This window comes from Dipodomys spectabilis, unplaced genomic scaffold (genome assembly GCF_019054845.1).
Source record: "Dipodomys spectabilis isolate Male_0828 unplaced genomic scaffold, ASM1905484v1 ptg000118l, whole genome shotgun sequence".
NCBI classification, from domain to species: Eukaryota; Metazoa; Chordata; class Mammalia; order Rodentia; family Heteromyidae; genus Dipodomys; species Dipodomys spectabilis.
The window spans coordinates 5,084,874-5,104,177 of NW_024870795.1; the positions used below are offsets into that span (position 1 = coordinate 5,084,874).

Consider the following 19,304-nt stretch of genomic DNA (forward strand, 5'->3'; position numbering starts at 1 on the left):
GGGAAAAAGGGAGGTCAGTCCTTGAGTTGTGAACACCCAGTATCCATTTAGGGGTGGGAGATTCCCATTGTTTGAAGATATATGAAACTCTTACACAGGACCTTATGCAGTCCTGCCCTGTCCTTTCCAAAAATGTTGTGTCCTGGCAGTTACATGTGATAACATGCAGGTTTGCCCTCTAGAAGTTGGTCAAGTGTAGGTACCACACCTGCAATCTGAGAAACTGTCACCTGGTGGGTGATCACAGGCTAATAAATTAGACTTCTCAATCAGATTGGATACAGAGCAATGGCAGAGCATATATTATTAAAAAGTTGCTTTTTGTATGATTTTTTTTTTTTGGCAGAACTGGGGTTTGCAAGGCAAGTGCTCTACCACTTGAGCCATGCCTCCACTCCAAAAGCTACCTTTTCAAAAATAAAATTGGTAATGTTTTAATTACCCCATAAGGCACTTTGCAGACATTAACTTGGATTCATAGATTTACAAAAGAGATCCCCTCCTACCTGTGGGGGAGGAATAATACAGTTATATCAAGATTGTTTTAAAGCTCAGGCTTTTTAGGGAGAGATATTTAAGTAAAGTACCTAACAGTGAAATGTACAGTTACCACATAAATAAAATAACAAAAGAATAAGACCATCACTATTCTCCCTCTCAATGTCCTCTTGACCCCTACTGAACATCTAGGTTGGAGATTTGCCTTCTCTTTCAAAATGGAATCAAAAATAATAATGTTCCAAGCTTGGGGTGAGTGAGCAAAATTAGCACCAGAGATGAAAAGAACCACACGTACGCAAAGCAAGGACCCCAGTGAGCATCTGAAAGGACAGAGGTAGCGCTGAGCAGACTGAACAGCAGGCTCTTGGGTAGAAAGATCTGTTCCCTACCCTCTCTCCTCAGTGCTCACAGCCTCATTTGGCAATCACCCGCCTTCTTCCTGACGGAGAAGCATGATGCCAACCACACTGTCTCAAACAGTGGCACTGACTGCCTGCTTTATTTACACAAAGTGCTCAATAATGACAACAGCTTCATCCCATAGCCACTTTCCTCCTAAACCCTCATCTGCCCCAACACCTCCACCTTACAAGATAACTTTCCTGCACCCTGCAATTTCAGGGCACCTTTAGGACCAAACCCCTTCATATAAGCATTTTAAACTGGTGCCTCATAACTTGGTTACCTTCAGAGTCCTGGGTAAAGAGCAAGCTGGGCTGCAGATGCAACTGAGTGGGCCCATCTTGGCACTGAGCTTTAGGGCTGTGAGGATGCTGCTCAGGACACTGCTCTAAACCCTGATTCCAGGCGTTGGTTACATCTTGAAAAGGAGCTCTGTTGTGGGCAATGACCCTCTGGCCTTGAGAGTCTTCAGTGAAAAGCTGACTCCAGGAGTCCTTGTCATGTTTTTCACTCTTCTGGGAAATTGCAGACAGAGAACAAGGACTTTGTTTCACTGATTCTGTATTTTCTTCTCCAATCAAGGATTCCCTGTAAGCTTGAGGGTTCTTACAGGCTTGCCTGTTTTCTTTAGCAGACAATTTCCTTTCTCGTTTTCCTTTGTCCAGAGGTTGATGACATTTCCCCCCGGGTGGGGTGGTATGTCCCTTAGTGCCCTGATAGTTGGTCTTAGATCCATGAAGCCTTTTCAGTTTGTGGGGAGAATCCCCCTTGCCCTCCTGTAGGTCTAGCAAACAAGAACTTTCCAAGTCCTGGGCAGAGGAAAAAGCCAATGACGCTTTACTCTCTCCAGCAGAGACAGGGGTTTCAGATTGGGGCAAAGACAGAACTGTCAAAAATGGAGTTCCCATACTGTTGGGGCCAGGAGTCTCAACCGACTGAGGAGAAAGTCCAGGTTCCTGGAGACCAGCAGGGGTTGAAGTGGCCAAAGGGAGTGCTACACAATCATCCTCTGAGCCCTGGATCAAATAGTCTAGATGGATTGTATCTTTCTTGGACTCTTCATTAATCTGACTTTTTATATGAGATGAAACACTTCTCCGGTTACTGCCACTTGTCATTCCTAATAAAACAGTAGTGGACAAATATTACACTGGAGAAAAATTGCCCTGAGCAGGATTTTAGTTGTCTCTGAAATCAATACCAGCTATTCTACCACCTTGTGCTTTTATGCTCTTGAAATAATTCTGTAGCTGATCTTGTTTTAAATCTACTAATGATCTTTAACAAAACAAAAACAAAAAAAAGCATATTTCTTGGCAGGGTATAGTGATTCAAGCCTGTTAATCCCAGCTACTCTGGATGCAGAGTTTAAGTCCAGCTAGGGTAAAAGTTACTGGGTGCCCCATCTCAACAAATATACCAGACCTGGATACCATAGGTAGACCATGGTCCAAGACCAGCCCCAGCCAAAACACACAAGACCCCATCAGAAAAATAACTAAAGCAAAATTGGGTTTAGAAGCATAACTTAAGTGATAGAGCCAAGTATGAGGCAGTACACCTGCTTAGCAAGCAGTCTAATATGGCATATGATCAGGCCACATCCTATTTTTCTAGCTGTTTTTATTTCCATGGTTAACAAGAGGGACAACAGTTTTGTTGTGTTTTTTGTTTGTTTTTGCTATGGCTTCTACTAGTGATCCAGACAAATATTCTTGAATATTATGCCCTTAAAGAAACATGCTCTGGATAGAGGTATAGCTCATGTAATAAAGTGTTTGCCCTAGCAAGCTCAAGGCCCTAAGTTCAAACCCCAGAAAACAAAACAAAAAAATACTCAGCACCACACTAGTTTTATAAAGTCGCAAGGATCACATTTAACCATCTAACTCTGAAACATTTTGGTAACAAGATGAAGAACATAGGTTTCCCAATGTTTATTTCATGGGAACAAAAGTGAAGACATTAGGATACTACGGTAACTAGTGGGAAGAAAATTTTAGTCAGAAAACAGCTGAGCATGGTGGCTCACACCTATAATCCTAGCTAGTCAGGAGGCTGAGATCTGAGGATCCTGGTTTGAAGCCAGCCAGGCAGGAAAAGTCCATGAGATTGTTATCTCCAATTAACCACCAAAAAGCTAGAAGTAGACCTTCCATTGCTCAAGTGATAGAGTGCCAACCTTGAGTGAAAAAGCTAAGGGACAGTACACAGGCAACAAGGTGAAGCCGGAAGAAAGGAAAAAAGGAAGGGAGGGAGGGAGAGAAGAAGGAACAACAAACCTCTAGCTTTCCCAGTAAATCAGATATGGAATGGACCCTGTTCTGTCTTGTTTTTTGGGTCCGGTCGTGGGGCCTGAACTCTGGGCCTGGGAACTGTCCCTCAGCTCTTCAGCTCAAGGCTAGCGCTCTACCACTTGAGCCACAGCGCCACTTCCGGCTTTTTTTCTTTTTGCTTATGTGGTGCTGAGGAATCAAACCCAGGGCCTCAGGCATGCAAGGCAAGCGCTCTACCACTGAGCCACCTTCCCAGCCCCCAGGAAAGTATATCTGCAAATAGGTGTTTATATTTTAACATATACCCTTTATTTTAAAATATTTCCTTTAAATACACAATATTTTACGTCCCTGTACCACCACTACCACCAAATAAAACAAAAAAGACATAATTTCCTTTGTTTCATAATATCACAGGTCAGCCAAGTTTAACATAGTATACTAGCTTCATTGCATCTCATACATGTTCCAGAACACATTCCTTTTGCTTCCTGGATAAGGAAGTATTCCCAAATGGATTACCATACCTTGCTGCAAGGTGATAAAAGAAGCAATGCTGGTCTGCCGAGTCCCTGCAGACATTCTCTGAGTAGGAGAAACATTAGGTTTTCTCTCTCTCGGAAAGAGTGTTAGTATTTTGTTGCCTGGTTTGATGAAATGTGTCTGAAAAGGGGGAGAAAAAAAAATAGAACCTATTACTATTAAAAGAGCTGCCAAAAGCCAGGTGCTGGTGGTTCAACACCTGTAATCCTAGCTACTCAGGTGGCTGAGATCTGAGGATTGTGGGAAGCCAGCCCAGGCAGAAAAGTCGCCATGAGACTCTTACCTCCAATTAACCACTCAAACACTGGAAGTGCAGCTGTGGCTCAAAGTGATAGAGTGCTAGCCTTGAGCAAAAGAGCTCAGGGACAGTGCCCAGGCTCTGAGTTCAAGCCCCATAACCACCACCAACAACAACAAAGCTGCCAAACAGGAGGAGTAAGCCAAACATCGGTGACTAGAACCACTTTAGACCTCTGGGCTCCCTGCTCTGTAAGTAGTCTGTACACCAAGACTCCACTCCCCTCTCCCCCTTCCTGCCATCCTGATATTTTTCTCAGGAATCAAAAAATTTCAACCATAGCTCAGTTTCCTGCTTTCCAAAAAAACTTAGTCAAGCTGACTAAAACATTATTTAAAAGGGGTCCAGAGATGATGCAATCTCCATTAGATTTAAGGCTCCTACATCAACAGGTGATACATTTTTAATGGTTATACTGTGGTTAAGAATGTGGCCTTAGCGGGGCACTGGTGGCTCACGCCTGTAATCCTAGCTACTCAGGAGGCTGAGATCTGAGGATCCCAGTTCAAAGCCAGTCCCGGCAGGAAAGTCTCTGAGACTCTTATCTCCAATAAACCACTCAAAAACACGAAGTGGTGCTGTGGCTCAAGCGGTAGATCGCTCACCTTGAGCTGAAGAGCGCAAGGACAGTGCCCAGGCCCAGAGTTCAAGCCTCACGGCCAACCAAAACAAAACAAAACAAACAAAACAAAAAAAAAAAAGGATTTGGCTTCAAGCTGGGCGCCGGTGGCTCACACCTGTAATCCTAGCTACTCAGGAGGCTGAGATCTGAGGATTGCGGTTCAAAGCCAGTCCGGGCAGGAAAGACTGTGAGACTCCTATCTCCAATAAACCACTAGAAAACCAGAAGTGGCGGTGCTGTAGCTCAAGCAGTAGACCACTCGCCTTGAGCTGAAGAGCTGAGGGACAGTGCCCAGGCCCAGAGTTCAAGCCCCACAACCGACCAAAAAAAAAGAATGTGGCCTCAGTGCCACCGACACAGCTTGTGTTCAACTTAATCACAATTCTTTCATTAGTTGTATGCAAGTTGCTTAATCGCTGTCTCATCCCAAATGTATTACCTCTCCTAGGGTAGAATAAAGTGCTAATAAAGATATTGATAAGCTAGGCACTGGTGGCTCATGCCTATAATCCTAGCTATAATCCTAGGTCTGAGATCTGAGGATTGTGGTTCAAAACTGGACCAGACAAGAAAGTCCATGAAACTTCTTTTGTTTGTTTTGTGCAGGTCCTAGGGCTTAAACCCAGGGCCCGAGCCCTGTCCCTAATTTTTTTCTCTCAGGATGAGCTCTCTACCACTTGAGCCACAACTCCACATCTGGAGTTTCATGGACTTCCTGGTCCCAGCTCTCTTTGAACCACATCCTCAGATCTTAGCTTCCTGAGTAGCTAGGATTATAGGTGTGAGCCCCCTGGTACCCAGTTTAGTGAGATTCTTTTCTCCAATTAGCTACCCAAAAGTGGAAACAGTTCAAGTGGTAGAACATCAGCCTTAAGCAAAAAGAGCTCAGGGACAGTGCCCAGGTCCTGAGTTCAAGCCTCAATGCTGACAAACATATACACACACTGCTGAGGGTTTTTTTGTGCTAAGATGAGCTGTTGCCAAATCCTAATAAACAGGGAGTTGATCTGCCAATCAGAGGCCCCTCTCCAGTACATGGGTGCAGAAGGCAGAAACAATGATCCTACAAGTGAACTTCTTGGGCCTTTGATGCCTGGGACCTCTGTTCCAAACTATTCAGGGTCCATGGGGAATCTGAAGCATGCACTGATGTACATTTGTTATATAAGCTACACTAGTCAGACAACCTATCCATCTAGACTTCCCATCAAAGGACTGTCCACACCTGACCTAGAACTGTTAGAAATCCCAGCTTAGCCAGGCACTAGGGGTTCGTGCCGGCTCTCCTGGCAACTAGGGAAAGGCTGAGATCTGAGAATTGTGGTTCAAAGCCAGCTTGGGCAGGAAAGTCTGTGAGACTCTTATCTCCAACTAACCACTAGAAAACTGGAAGTGGTGCTGTGACTCAAAGTGGTAGAACATTATCTTTGAGCAAAAAGAGCTCTGGGACAGTATCCAGGAAGGAGTTCAAGCCCTGCAGCCAACAAAACAAGAAAAATAAGCCCAAGGCTCTCTTATCATGTTCTCTTACTTTCATAAACTTATTTTCATTATGTCTTGCTTTAATATTCTTCTCTAGCAAGGCACAAGGATCAAAGTTAAGCTGCATAAATTTTAAGTAACTTGTTATTAGTAACATATTAGTTCTACGTCACAGGTGACTTTACTTCACTTTCATATTTGGAAATGAAATTGTACTTTAAACCCAGTGGCTTAAAGCAGTGGCTCATGCTTGTAATCCTAGTTACTCAGGAGGCTGAGGTCTGAGGATTAAGTTCGAAGCCAGTCCAAATTCAGCCAAGGCAGAGAAGTCCCATGACACTTTTTTTTTTTTGGTCAGTCTGGGCTTGGGAACTGTCCCTGAGCAATTTAGCTCAAAGGCAAGCACTCCACCACTTAAGCCACAGCGCCACTTCCGGTTTTCTGGAGATAAGAGTTTCACAGACTTTCCTGCCCAGGTTGGCTTTGAACTGCAATCCTCAGATCTCAGCCTCCTGAGTAGCTAGGATTACAGGTGTGAGCCATAGCACCTAGTTCCCATGACACTCTTAACTCCAATTAATCACCAGAAAAGCAGAAGTGGCACTGTAGCTCAAAAGTGGCAGAGCACTAGCCTTCAGCAAAAGAGCTCAGGGTCAATGCCTAGACCCTGAATTCAAGCCTCATGACAAAAAAAAAAAAAAAAGTACTTTAAATGGTTAACAAAAGGAAGGAAATCTCAGCTATAAAATTAATAAATCAACTAGTATGGAACTTTCCCTTATATCACATACAACTAGAAAACTGGATTAAAAATACATTGAAAATGAAGTCTCAAGCCAGGTGCCATAACACACACCTCGAATGCTAGCTACTAAGGAGGCTGAGATTTGAGGATTATGGTTCAAATACTGCCCAAAAAGGATAGTCTATGAGACTCTTATCTCCAAATAACAACCAAAAAGCCAGAAGTGGGGGATTGGCACAATTTTTTTTTTTTAAAGGTGGCACTGGTGGTTCATACCTATAATCCTAGCTACTTAGGAGGCGGAGATCTAAGGATCCTGTCCAGGCAGTAAAGTCCATACTCTTTTTTTTTTTTTGGTCAATCATTGGGCCTGAACTCTGGGCCTGAATGCTATCCCTCAGCTCTTCAGCTCAAGGCTAACACTTTACCACTTGAGCAACAGGGCCACTTCCAGCTTTTTTTTTCTGCTTGTGTGGTGCTAAAGAATCAAACACAGGGCCTCATGCATGCAAGGCAAGCACTCTAGCAGTGAGCCACCTCCCAGCCTGGAAAGTCCATACTCTGATCTCCAATAAACTACTAAGGTGGAAGTAGCAAGTAGCATTGTGGCTCAAGTGGTAGAGCTCTAGCCTTGAGCACAAAGAAGCTCAGGGACAATACCCAGGCCCTTGTTCAAGGCCCATGACTAGCAAAAACAAAACAAGTTTCTTTAGATAAGTAATAATAAAAAAGAAATCTCACTCTAGAGATGATCTGCTTATAGTCAATTCAAAGTGTCCTCTTTTCCTTACAACCTTTCCTATGACTTGCACCAAATAAATATTTTGAAACAGTGGGTAACAGACATTACAGACCTGTGAGCCCCAACAAGCAAGTAAACAAGATGAGCTGTGACATCCTAACTCTGCATCCAAGCACTTTCCAGATCATACTATACAACCAAGCAGAGCACTTCTTTAGGAACTGAGTAGACGGATATTGCATCTGGGGAAGCTGAGGTGGCTGGGACTTACAGCTCAGAGACCTCCAGAAATCTGCAGAGAGCCTTTCAGTCCATTGCTGAATACAGAGTTACATATGTGTTTCCCAGAATTCTACAGGCCAGGCAGAATAAATAAAAATTGCAAACTGAACAACTTCCAGAGCTTGTACAAAGCCAAGTTCCTGCTACCCGGAGTGGAGAAATGGTGAGCACCAGAAATGCTCAAAAGAAACATCCTTTAGTGACAGACCTAAACTAACTCTAGGGCAAAAACAAATTTCAAAGCTGCTTTAACAAAGCTTAAAAGCAATTTTGAAAATACCAAACTGAGTAGCACTTGCCAAAACAAACTTCATTACTAAAGGCAACAAACCCAAATATAGAAATGTAACATTCCTAGCATGTACCAAATTACTAGCTGTGAAGAAACAACTATAATTACAGCAGAAGGACCAGTTAATGGAAACAGAGATGTCAGAGGCAACAGAGTTGGCAGACAACTTTAACAGTTAACTTAAAATTTTGTCTATGCTTAAGAATTTAAAGAGAAATTAGTAAAATAAGGAAAATTTCTAAAGGGGGAATTTCACTAGTTAGGTTTATTGACAGTTTAGACACAGTAACAAACTATCCAAAATAAGAAAACCAAAAAAGATTAAAGTCTTAATCTGTGGGATATGAGGTATTCTTAATCATAGTCTCAAAAAAAGAAAGGAAAAGGCTGGAGGGGGACAATATATACTTAAGCTAATGGCCAAAAGTTTCCAAATTAGAAGTATAAGCAGTCATAACTACCTTCTTCAAAGGTAGATAATACAAGAACTTGCATTCCACATGTCCTCCTTGCAGTAGGACTTTTCCCATCAAGTAGAGAGGTCCAATTTCCTTTCCTTAAACTGGGAAGTACTCCTTGACTACCTTAACCAATAACACTTGCTAGAAGCAATCCATGACATCCAAAACTAGAATGCCACGCCCTTCTGTCTTGCTCTCTTGAACCTAGCCAAAATGTTAAGAGAAAGCCAGAATTCACACATGGCTCTTTAAAAGGAACATATCCTAAATATGTGAAATAATGTGAATAATAGTTTAGCACCTTTATGCTGGGTATTGGAATAGAGTGAGTGAAACATTCTTTCTGCCCTGGTAAAGTCTACCACCACTTCAGGGAGAAACTGATGGCTATTAAGAAATCTATTAAGAAATCGATTGCTTGTTTCACATATGCTAAGTCCTATAAGGGAGCTTCAGATAACTACAGTAATCAGAAACAGACCTCAATTCACAAAACAATTGAAAACTTTTTATCAATCTGGCCATAAATGGCTGGAGTAGAAACAAGTTTCTTCCTTAGAAGACATCAGGGTAATGCCAGACAACAATATAGTCCTGGGGATAGCTGAGCATGCCCAGGTCTTTAGGGACAGGCATTTACCTCAGTGGAATGTTAAAGACTTAGTTAGACAGGTCACCTGGAATGGAGAACTCAGGTACCAAGTCCTTTGGCTGATTATACACACTCAAAGACAGCCTTAATGTGTACTTTGTACAATATAAGAAAACCTGCCTAGTAGGCATAAAGTTCCTGCAGGACCAAACCACTTGATAAGCATTAACTGTGGAATTAACAATTCTTGTTAATCATTAATAATTCTTAATTCTTAGTAAGATGCCTAGAGAGCTGAGCACCAGTGGCTCACTCCTGTAATGCTAGCTAGTCAGGAGGTTGAGATCTGAAGATCACAGTCCAGTGCCAGCCCAGGCAGTAGTATGTGAGACTCATCTCCAAAAAACTGCTCAAAAAAATAAAATAAAAGCCACAAGTGGCTCAAGTAGTGGAGCACTAGCCTTGAGCAAAACAAGCTCAGAGACAGTGCCCAGACCCTCAGTTCAAGCCCCAGAACCAGAACACGTGCAAACACAAACAAACAAACACACACACCCACACACAGAATGCCCTAAGAACCTAATTTGCAATAAAAACTGATATTTATTTATTTATTTATTTAGATCAGTTGTGGGGCTTGAACTCGGGGCCTGGGCACTGTCCCTCAGCTCTTCCGCTCAAAGCAACTGCTCTACCACTTAAGCCCCTTCTGGTTTTCTAGGGGTTGACTGAAGAGTCTCACGGACTTTCCTGCCCAGACTGCCTTTGAACCACGATCTTCAGATGTAGCTAGGATTACAGGCGTGAGCCACCAGTGTCCCAAGACTGATTCTTTGACCTATCATATGCATGCTTTTTGATTTTCTTTTTTCACAATGGTGAAAGGAAAAAGTCCCTGCTATTCTCGCTATCACAAGGTTTCCTTGTGATGATTACAGAAAGTGACAATTTGTTGTTTGACTATTAAGTTCACCTTGAAAATATTCATTCCTATGCTTTGCTACACTTATCAAAACAGATCAGGATCATATACATAATCCTCAGCTATGAGATTATTCTAACCTGCCTGTACAACTTGAATTCAGTTGGTCCCTCACTTATCACTTCTGATAATTTAGCTATAAGTTTGTGTTAGTTTTACTACAAAGGCAGGCTCCATCTTTTGAAGGGATAAGAACTGAGCCGGGTCCCAGTGGCTCATGCCTGTAGTCCTAGCTACTCAGGAGGCTGAGGTCTAAGGATCGTGGTTCAAAGTCAGCCTGGACAGAAAAGTCCATGAGACTCTTATCTCCAATTAACCCCCAGAAAACCAGAAGTGATGCCGTGGCTCAAGTGGTAGAGTGCTCCCCTTGAGCCGAAGAGCTGAGGGACAGTGTCCAGGCCCGGAGTTCAAGCCCCAGAACCAACTAAAACAAACAAAAAATTGACATATGTGTAGTCTTTTTTTTGATGTATACATACGTACACATGTACACACACACAGTGGGTAGGGGGGAAGAAAGGGGACAGTGAGCACAGGAAAGACAGGGAGAGACCTAAAGGCCAATTCCTTTATAGTGGGTTCAGGGTGCCATCTAAACAGGTTTCCCTTGGGGAGTTGTTTTTTGTTTGTTTGTTTGTTTGTTTGATCATACATGGGGCTTCAACTCAGAGCCTGGGCCCTGCCCCTGAGCTCTTTGTTCAAGGCTAGCACTCTATTTTAGCTTCATTTCTGGGGGGTTTTTTTGCTGGTTAACTGGAGGTAATTCTCATGGACTTTTCTACCCAGGCTGGCTTTGAACCACCATCCTCAGATCTCAGCTTCCTGAGTAGCTAGGATTACAGGCGTGAGCCACCAGCACTCAGCTCCTTGGGAAGTTTTCGTTGGTGGGTTTAACGCAAGCCGACATTAGTTCCAAGAGGTCACACAGTGACTGAGACAGTCTCATATCTGCATACTTGGTAACAGTATGAGGGCCAGTGGAGCTGGTCAAACAGGCTGCCACTCAGGAAGTGCTCATGAGGGAGCAGTGCATCAGCCTCTACCGGGACTGACCATATAGAGGACTGGGAGTGTGGGGCTGGTGGACTAGGAATCATTTCAGTGGTGACTGACCCCTGTTTCTGATATAGGAAAGTCCAGTTGATAATTAAAATGGCTTCCCAGGCACATACAACTGTAAGAAGTCACTACAACTGTAAGAAATCACTACAATACTGATAAATATTTGTTAATTTATGTCGGAACCCCTTACCAGTCTTACAGTACAGACCCTAACAGGGCTACTACTTCAGACTTCCTTATTTTCACTGCAGTTTCAATAAAATTTCTCCTTTTCAATATTTATCAGAAAGGAGATGTTAAGCACACTTTTTTTTTTTTAAAGATTCTGGGGTTGGGCGCTGTCCCTCAGCTCGTCAGCTCAAGCCTAGCGCTCTACCACTGGAGCCACAGTGCCACTTCCGGCTTTTTCTGCTTATGTGGTGCTGAGGAATCGAACCCAGGGCCTCATGCATGCAAAGCAAGCACTCTACCACTGAGCCACCTTCCCAGCCCTAACCCAGCACACGTTTTAAACAGCCAAATTTACACTGTGAAGCTTAAAATCCTCCTACTTGCCCTCTCACCAAAGTGAGAAAGAATAAACACTTACAACTCAGACAAGAAAGTTCAGCCCAGGGGCTGGGAAGGTGGCTCAGTGGTAGAGTGCTTGCATTGCAAGCCAGAGGCCCTGGGTTCGATTCTTCAGCACCACATAAGCAAAAAAGCCGGAAGTGGCGCTGTGGCTCAGTGGTAGGGCGCTAGCCTTGAGCTGAAGAGCTGAGGGACATCGCCCAGGCCCAGAGTTCAGGCCTCACGACCTGACCCAAAAAAAAAAAAAAGAAAGTTCAGCCCAGGTGAATTAGCTCTCTCATTTATTTACTTGCTCACTCAATATTCATACTATCTGAAGGACTGCCTGGTAGAACTTGCATTCTAGTAGGAGGAAAACAAGTGAATAGGAAATTCATATACACAATACGTCAGAGGTGTGACAAGTGCTATGTAAAGCGAGATGTCAGGCACTAGTGGCTCACACTTGTAATCCTGACTACTCAAGAGGCTGAGATCTGAGGATCACGGTTCGAAGCCAGCCCACACATGAAAAGAGCATAAGATCCATATGTCCAGTTAGTCACCAAAAAAAGCTAGAAGTGGAGATATGGCTCAAGTGGTAAAGTGCTAGTTTCAAGAAAAACAGCTAAGAAAGACTGAGAGGCCCTATGTTCCGGCCCCAGTACTGGTACACAAAAAAAGTAGTGATGCCAAAAAAAAGGGAGGAGGAAAAGAGTGATGGAATATGGAGTGTAGGATAAGGGAATGATCATTTTATGGTGGTTAAGGGAAAGGTATTAATAAGAGGGTATCTGAACAAAGGAAAGACTAGAGCATGTAACTGACTAAACCCCAGGCATTTTAAGCCTTGTGGTACAAAGTCCCAAGCAGAGGGTTGCTTCTCTCACAGCCAGGATGGCTGGAGCAGAGTGAAGCACAGTCAGGTTCACTGAAGTCTAAAAAATACGAGAACAAATGGGTGGCCAGAGGAAGCTCATCGCCTTAAGAAGTGTCTGGTGATTCACTTTAACTATGAGCACAGTTAAAATGGGCTGAGAGGTGGGGACTATGCGTCAAGTGCCAGGATGCCTCTGTCTATCAAGTGCGTGACTGAGTTCAAATCCAATACCAATTAAAAACAAAACAACAACCACAGAAAACACCAAAGAGTTTGATGTCTCTTCCCACACATGCACATACAGTCAGGCACCTAAGCACCGAGAGAAGAAAGCCTCTGCCAGACAGGACCATGATGGCACCCTAATGTGACGTCCATCCTTTAGAACTGTGAGAAAACAAACTATTACGCCATCCAGTCTATGGCATTTTGTTAGGGCAGCCTATGCTGACAATATTATTTCATGTAATGAGTACTATTCTACATGATGTAATACAACAAGAGTAAAGCCACTCTATGAAAACATATAAATTGAGCCATAAATCTGGCATAATGGAGTGAATAGGCCTGTAACCCCAGCTATTTGGGAAGTAGAAACAGGAGGATCATAGCTGGAGGCCAGCCCACACAAAAGTTAGGAAGAGGGTCTGGGGATGTGGCTCAGTGGTAGAGTTCTTGCCTAACATGCATGAAGCCCTGGGTTCCATTCCTCAGTACCATATAAGCAGAAAAGCCAAAGTGGTGCTGTGGCTCAAGTGGTAGAGTGCTAGCCTTGAGCAAAAGGTCAGGGACAGTGCCCAGTCCCTGGGTTCAAGCCCCAGGACAGGGGGGAGAGGGGATTCTATCTCAAAAGTAAGCTGGGTGTGGTAGAACACATCTATAATCCCAGGTACCTGCGGAGCAGAAGTAGAAAGATAGTAGTACAAAGCCAGCCAGGACAAAGCACAAGACACTATCTGAAAGACAAACTAAAAAATCAACAAAGGATGTACTTGCACGTCAAGCTTGGAGGTCCTGAGTTCCATCCCCAGTACAGAGAAGGAAAGAAAATAAATGAAGACGGGCATCGGTGGCTCACACCTGTAATCCTAGCTACTCGGGAGGCTGAGATCTGAGGATCGAGGTTCAAAGCCAGCCCGGGCAGGAAAGACCGTGAGACTCTTATCTCCAATGAACCACCAGAAAACCGGAAGTGGTAGGGCTCAAGTGGTAGAGCGGAAGTGCCCAGGCCCAGAGGTCAAGCCCCACGACCCACTGGGGAGGGGAGAGAAGGGGGAGGGAAGAGGGGAAGGGGGAGGGGAGAGGGGAAAGGGAGAGGGGAAGGGGGAGGGGAGAGGAGAAGGGGGAGGGGAGAGGAGAGGGGAAGGGGGAAGGGCGAGGGGAAAGGGAGAGGGGAAGGGAAGAGGGGAGGGGGAGGGGGAGGGGAGAGGGGAGGGGGAGGGGGAGGGGAGAGGGGAGGGGGAGGGGAGAGGAGAAGGGAGAGGGAGAAGGGGAGGGGAGGGGGGAGGGGGAGGGAAGGAGGAGGGGAGAGGGGCCCCACTTGTACGTAGCACGGCCCTCCCCCGGCGGGGCTGCGTTCGCCGCGGCTTGCTCCAGCCTCCCCGACCCCCGCGCAGCCGCCCCCGTCGTCCGTGCGCCCCAAAACTGTTACGGACATCTACTTCCGTCACCCCCAGATGCCCCCCAAACTCCTCCCTCCTCCAGCCCCTCGACGCCGTCCCGCTCACCGGCGCTTTCCGCCTCTTCAGCGCCGCCGCGTCCAGCCACACGCCGCAGGCCTCTTCCTCCGGGCCTCTCCGCCTCATGGCGGCTGAGGAGACCGGCTGCGGCCCACGGGCTGCGGCCCACGGGCTGCGGACGCCACAAGAACCGCCAGAGCCGGAGCCGGCAGAGTTTGGATTTGGCGCCAACGCGGGAGGTGGGAGCACGTCGCTGGCGTCGTGACGTAAGCGCCGCCTCTGGCAAGGCCCTGCCCCCTGCGTCCGAGCCGCCGGCGGCGAGCCTTGGCGCACGCGCCGTTGGCGTCTCCGGGGTGGACCGGCTCTAGGACGGGTTCTGGACGCCCTGCTTTGTGAATGGTTCTCCCGGACGGGCCAGGAGCCTCCTTTTGGTTTCGCTGAGTTGCCCAGGGCTTTGCTCTGCCCTCAGTGATTCCTCGCCACCATCCCCCTGGGAGACAGTGGACCAGGGCCAGGGATGCCCCTTCCAGAGCCGGGCGCTCCACACTCCGGGAGTAGTGACACGAAATCAAACCTCGGATTCGAGCCGGGCGCCGGGGCTCACGGCTGAGTGGCCCAGCTGCTCCGAGGCTGAGATCAAAGCCAGCCCGGGCAGCAGAGTCCGGGAGGCTCTGATCCCCAATGAACCGCGGGAAGGCCGGAGGTGGCGCTCGCCTTGCGCTGGAGAGCGCAGGGACAGCGCCCAGGCCCGAGTTCGAGACCCGCGACCACAAAAAAAGAAAGAAAAACCGATTCACAAACCCGTCTTCCGCACGCGCCAGGCTCTGGGCTCCACCCCCAGCACGGAAACAAAAACCTCCCAGCAATTATTATGTAACCTTGGATTTTAGAGGATCAAATGAGGTAACATTTGTGAAGCTTCTACAAATTTTGAAGGCACTTCAAATACAAAATGCTGGTGTCCCACTGAGACACATCCTAGAATAGGATGTGGAGAAATACTATTCACTTAGAGGTTGGAGTTTTTGTTTTTAAAGAATATTAAAAGAGCCGGGCACTGGTGGCTCACGCCTGTAATCCTAGCTACTAAGGAGGCTGAGATCTGAGGATCGCGGTTCAAAGCCAGCCCGGGCAGGAGAGACCGTGAGACTCCTATCTCCAATAAACCACCAGAAAACCGGAAATGGCGCTGTAGCTCAAGTGGTAGAGCGCTCGCCTTGAGCTGAAGAGCTGAGGGACAGCGCCCAGGCCCAGAGTTCAAGCCCCACGACCAACAAAAAAAAAAACAAAAACAAAAGAATATTAAAAGAAAAAGGCTGGGAATGTGGCTTAGTGGTAGAGTGCTTGCCTAGCATGCACAAAGCCCTGGGTTCCATTCCTCAGTACCACATACACAGAAAAGGCCGGAAGTGGTGTTGTGGCTCAAATGGTAGAGTGCTAGCCTTAAGCACAGAGACTCAGGGACAGTGCCTAGGCCATGAGCTTAAGTCCCAGGACTGGAAAAAAAAGAGAGAGAGATAGAGAGAAAGAAAGGGAGAGACGGAGGGAGGAAGGGAGGGAAGGAAGGAAAGAAAGAGAAAGAAAGGGAAGAATGAAAAGCCATATGTTGGTGGCTCATGCCTGTAATCCTAACTACTCAGGAGCCTGAGATATGAGGATCAGTGTTCAATTAACCACCAGAACACCAGAAGTGGCACTGTGCTCGCCTTGAGTGAAAAAGCTGAGGGACAGAGCCAGGGCACCGAGTTCAAACCCTACAACTGACAATAAAAAAGAAAAAGAAATGGGGGGGGTTATTTGTTGGTACTTGTTAAGTTCTTAAAGAGAGGCGGCTGAGTAAGAACACACCACGCACGTGGTATTCAGGTAAGGGGTAGGTTTATTCATCATTCCAGCTGGCACCAGGCCATGTTGGCACTCCACACAGCTGGGAAAAGACTTGGGAAAGAGAGCGTCTGACCCTGGGCTAGGCATTATCTAGGGTGGGGACGGGGAAAGGTGTGGCCACTTCGAATCCAGAGGTGACCTCTTCCAGGTGTGCCAGTTGCCTACGTAACATAGGTACTGGGTGGAGACTTTGCTTGCCATCCAGGAGCAGACCTTACAGTACTGAAATTTGAACTTAGGCTTGTGCTTGTCAAATGCTCTACCATTTGAGCCACATCTCCAACCCGAAATAATTTTTGGTTTGAGTCCTGGGGCTTGAACTCAGGGCCTGGGCACTGTGTGGTACTAAGGAATCAAACCCACGGCTTGGTGCATGCTAGGCAAGCACTCTACCTACCTACCAAGCCACATTCTTAGCCCCATAAGATTCTTATCTCCAAAATAACCAACAAAACATCTTGCTGGGCTAGAGGTGTGGCTCGTCTGTTTTGTTTTGAGTGGGTAGAGTACCAGTTAAACAAATAGCTAAGCAATTGTGAAGCCCTGAGTTCAAACTCTAGTACCAGGAGAGAGGGTGGGGGTGGGGGGCAGACAAAGGCAAAAAGGAGCTTTTATCACAGTCACTTTATTGAATCCAGGAGTTCAGAGTTCAGACCACCCTCTGCTCCAGCCCCACAGAACAGCTCCTGCATCTCTGAGCTTTTGCACAAGATTTCCTTTCTGCCTGGAACACCCTTCTATTCTGCAAACTCCTACTCACCCTTCCGGACCCAATACCCCGAATGCCCCAAGCAGCATTGAGCATTCTTCCCAAGGTGCTTCCTTGGATGGTTCATTCCGGGAAAGCCCTTGTCATCCTGCCCTGATGCACTGACTAGAGGGCCAGGAAACAGAGTGATGACTGGTGCCATCAGGAACAAGGCAAATGGGGCAGAAGCTGACACCACTGTGTGGGACAGAGACCAGAGCTAGGAGAATTGGGGAACACTGGGTGGTGACCGGGAGGATGTGCACACAGGATAGGACTCCCTTACAATAGAGGGTGGGGGTCAACAATCCAGGCACATCTTTGACCCTGCTCCCTCTCCTCTCCTGAACTGTCATAGTGGTAGAGCCTCCCAGCTCCCATCTGATAGTGGCCTAAGTTTCACCTCCCACCTAGACAACCTGGAAGCCCCACCCTAGGATCCTGACCCAGGCTGACCAGCCCCTGTGGTATGAGGCAGTGGATGGGCAGCCAGCAAGGGGGGAGGATGGGGGTCCACACCTTCATCTCTCCCTCTCCCAGGTCAGGGAGCTAGGCAGGCCCAAAAGATCCTGGCCAGTCCTCAAGCCAGTGTGACCTTACCAACGGAGGTGTGTGCAGTGAGTCACCGTGGCCAGACATAAGCAACTTGACCAGGCCTTGTTCCCATCTGGAGCTAAGCCAGGGCCCCCTGCCTACCCCAACCCCTCTCGCATTCTCCCTTCCCTCCCCACCCCCAGCTGTCACCCACCCTTCACTTGATCTTCTGATGGAGTTTGCGGCGCACCAGCTGGCTGAGAAAGAGGGCAGTGAGCACACTGCTAGCCACAGTGAGTAGGAAGAGGCCGGAGAAGTTGTGGGGCCAGCGAGTGTGCAGAGGCTCATAGATGGACCGCCGGGCCTCATAGTCCAGCGACACGGCCTCCAGCTGAGCCAGTGTGCACAGCACCAAGAAGACGTGAAACACCTGGTGGCCTTGCCCAAACATGTGGCAGCTGCCAGGGAACCAGCGCTCAGGCATGACGGTCGAGAAGAAAGCCGCAGCCAGTAGAAAGAAGACCACCTGGCACTTGTGGTACAGAAGAGCCGGGTCGTCCGTGTCAAGGTGAGGGGACATCAGGATGCGGTGCACCACGGGGCTGATGTCCAGCGCGTAGGCCAGCGCCGAGGGCACCTCCTGGCACATGCGGCCCAGTACGCCTGGCTTCTGGGTATACTTGTTGTAGCAGGAGCCGGCACAGGAAAGCCAGGCGAGGAAGGCAGCCGTGGGCAGGAAGATGGCCTGCACCTGGGCGTGCCAGGCAGGTTCAATGGCATAGTAGAAGTGTGCCAGGGCGCTGCCAAACTGGTACACGGCCACACCCACATAGTCCAGGAAGAAGAAACTGTAGTGCCAGAACTCTGACTTGGCCTGCAGGAGGTGTGCCAGGGCGCTGAAGGAGAGGTAGGTGAAGGAAGCCAGGACGATGATGAAGAGTGGCAAGGCGTGCGGGTCCTCCTGGAAGTCCACCGTGCCCACCAACATGGCCAGCCGCAGCAGCAGCGCCAGCGCAGCCAGCAGGTGCGTCCACACGTTCACCGCCTCGTTGTGCTGCTGGAAGAGCGTGCGGAAGTAGAAGCGCCAGGTCTGGTGCAGAGGCCGGTACCCCGCGTAGATGTAGGGCTTCCAGAAGAGGGGTGGCACCTCGGCACGGCCCACCGTGAACACGGGCTCTGGCTGCACAGGCCCCTGGCCAACGTGCCACAGATTGGACAGCAGGTGGCTGAACCTCTGGGCTACCGCCATGGCCATGGCTGAGACTTGGGGAAGGAGCTGGAAGAGAGACCAGAACGAAGTCAGGTGCACCTACCCCAACCTAGCCCCCTCCAGCCCAGGTCTTCCTCCCTCCTCCCAACATCTCAGTCCTCAGGTTTGAGGAAGGAAGAGCTCAGCTCCCCCTCATGCGAGCAAGAAGACTTATTCCTAGCTACCACGGCGGCTAAGATCTGACAAACAGGGTTCAAAGCCAGCTTGGGTGGTTGTGAAGATTCTTATCTCCAATGAACCATCGAAAAGCTCCAGTGGAGCTGTGGCTCAGGTGGTAGAATGCCAGCCTTGAGCAGAAAAATCTAAGAGACAGCACCCAGACCCAGAATTCAAGACCCAGTACCAGCACAAGAAAAACAAAACAACAAGGCTGGGAAGGTGGCTCAGCGGTAGAGCGCTTGCCTTGCATGCATGAGGCCCTGGGTTCGATTCCTCAGCACCACAGAAGCAAAAAGAAAAAAGCTGGAAGTGGTGC

At 47.5% G+C, this 19,304-nt stretch overlaps 2 protein-coding genes across 2 annotated transcripts; both read right to left on the reverse strand.

The window, feature by feature from the left end:
• Nucleotides 1-976: 976 nt before the first annotated feature.
• Nucleotides 977-14,587, reverse strand: LOC122115210 (aurora kinase A and ninein interacting protein). Its single transcript, XM_042688555.1, has 3 exons — nucleotides 14,439-14,587; nucleotides 3,707-3,842; nucleotides 977-2,023 (listed from the first exon to the last, which is right to left on the reverse strand). Exons 1-3 carry the CDS (start codon nucleotides 14,514-14,516, stop codon nucleotides 1,146-1,148), a joined length of 1,092 nt encoding a protein of 363 aa, XP_042544489.1. The 5' UTR covers nucleotides 14,517-14,587; the 3' UTR covers nucleotides 977-1,145.
• Nucleotides 14,588-16,707: 2,120 nt separating this feature from the next.
• On the reverse strand, nucleotides 16,708-18,866 carry Paqr7 (progestin and adipoQ receptor family member 7). Its single transcript, XM_042688561.1, has one exon. The coding sequence runs from the start codon at nucleotides 18,812-18,814 to the stop codon at nucleotides 17,777-17,779; it is 1,038 nt and encodes a 345-aa protein (XP_042544495.1). The 5' UTR covers nucleotides 18,815-18,866; the 3' UTR covers nucleotides 16,708-17,776.
• Nucleotides 18,867-19,304: the final 438 nt, after the last annotated feature.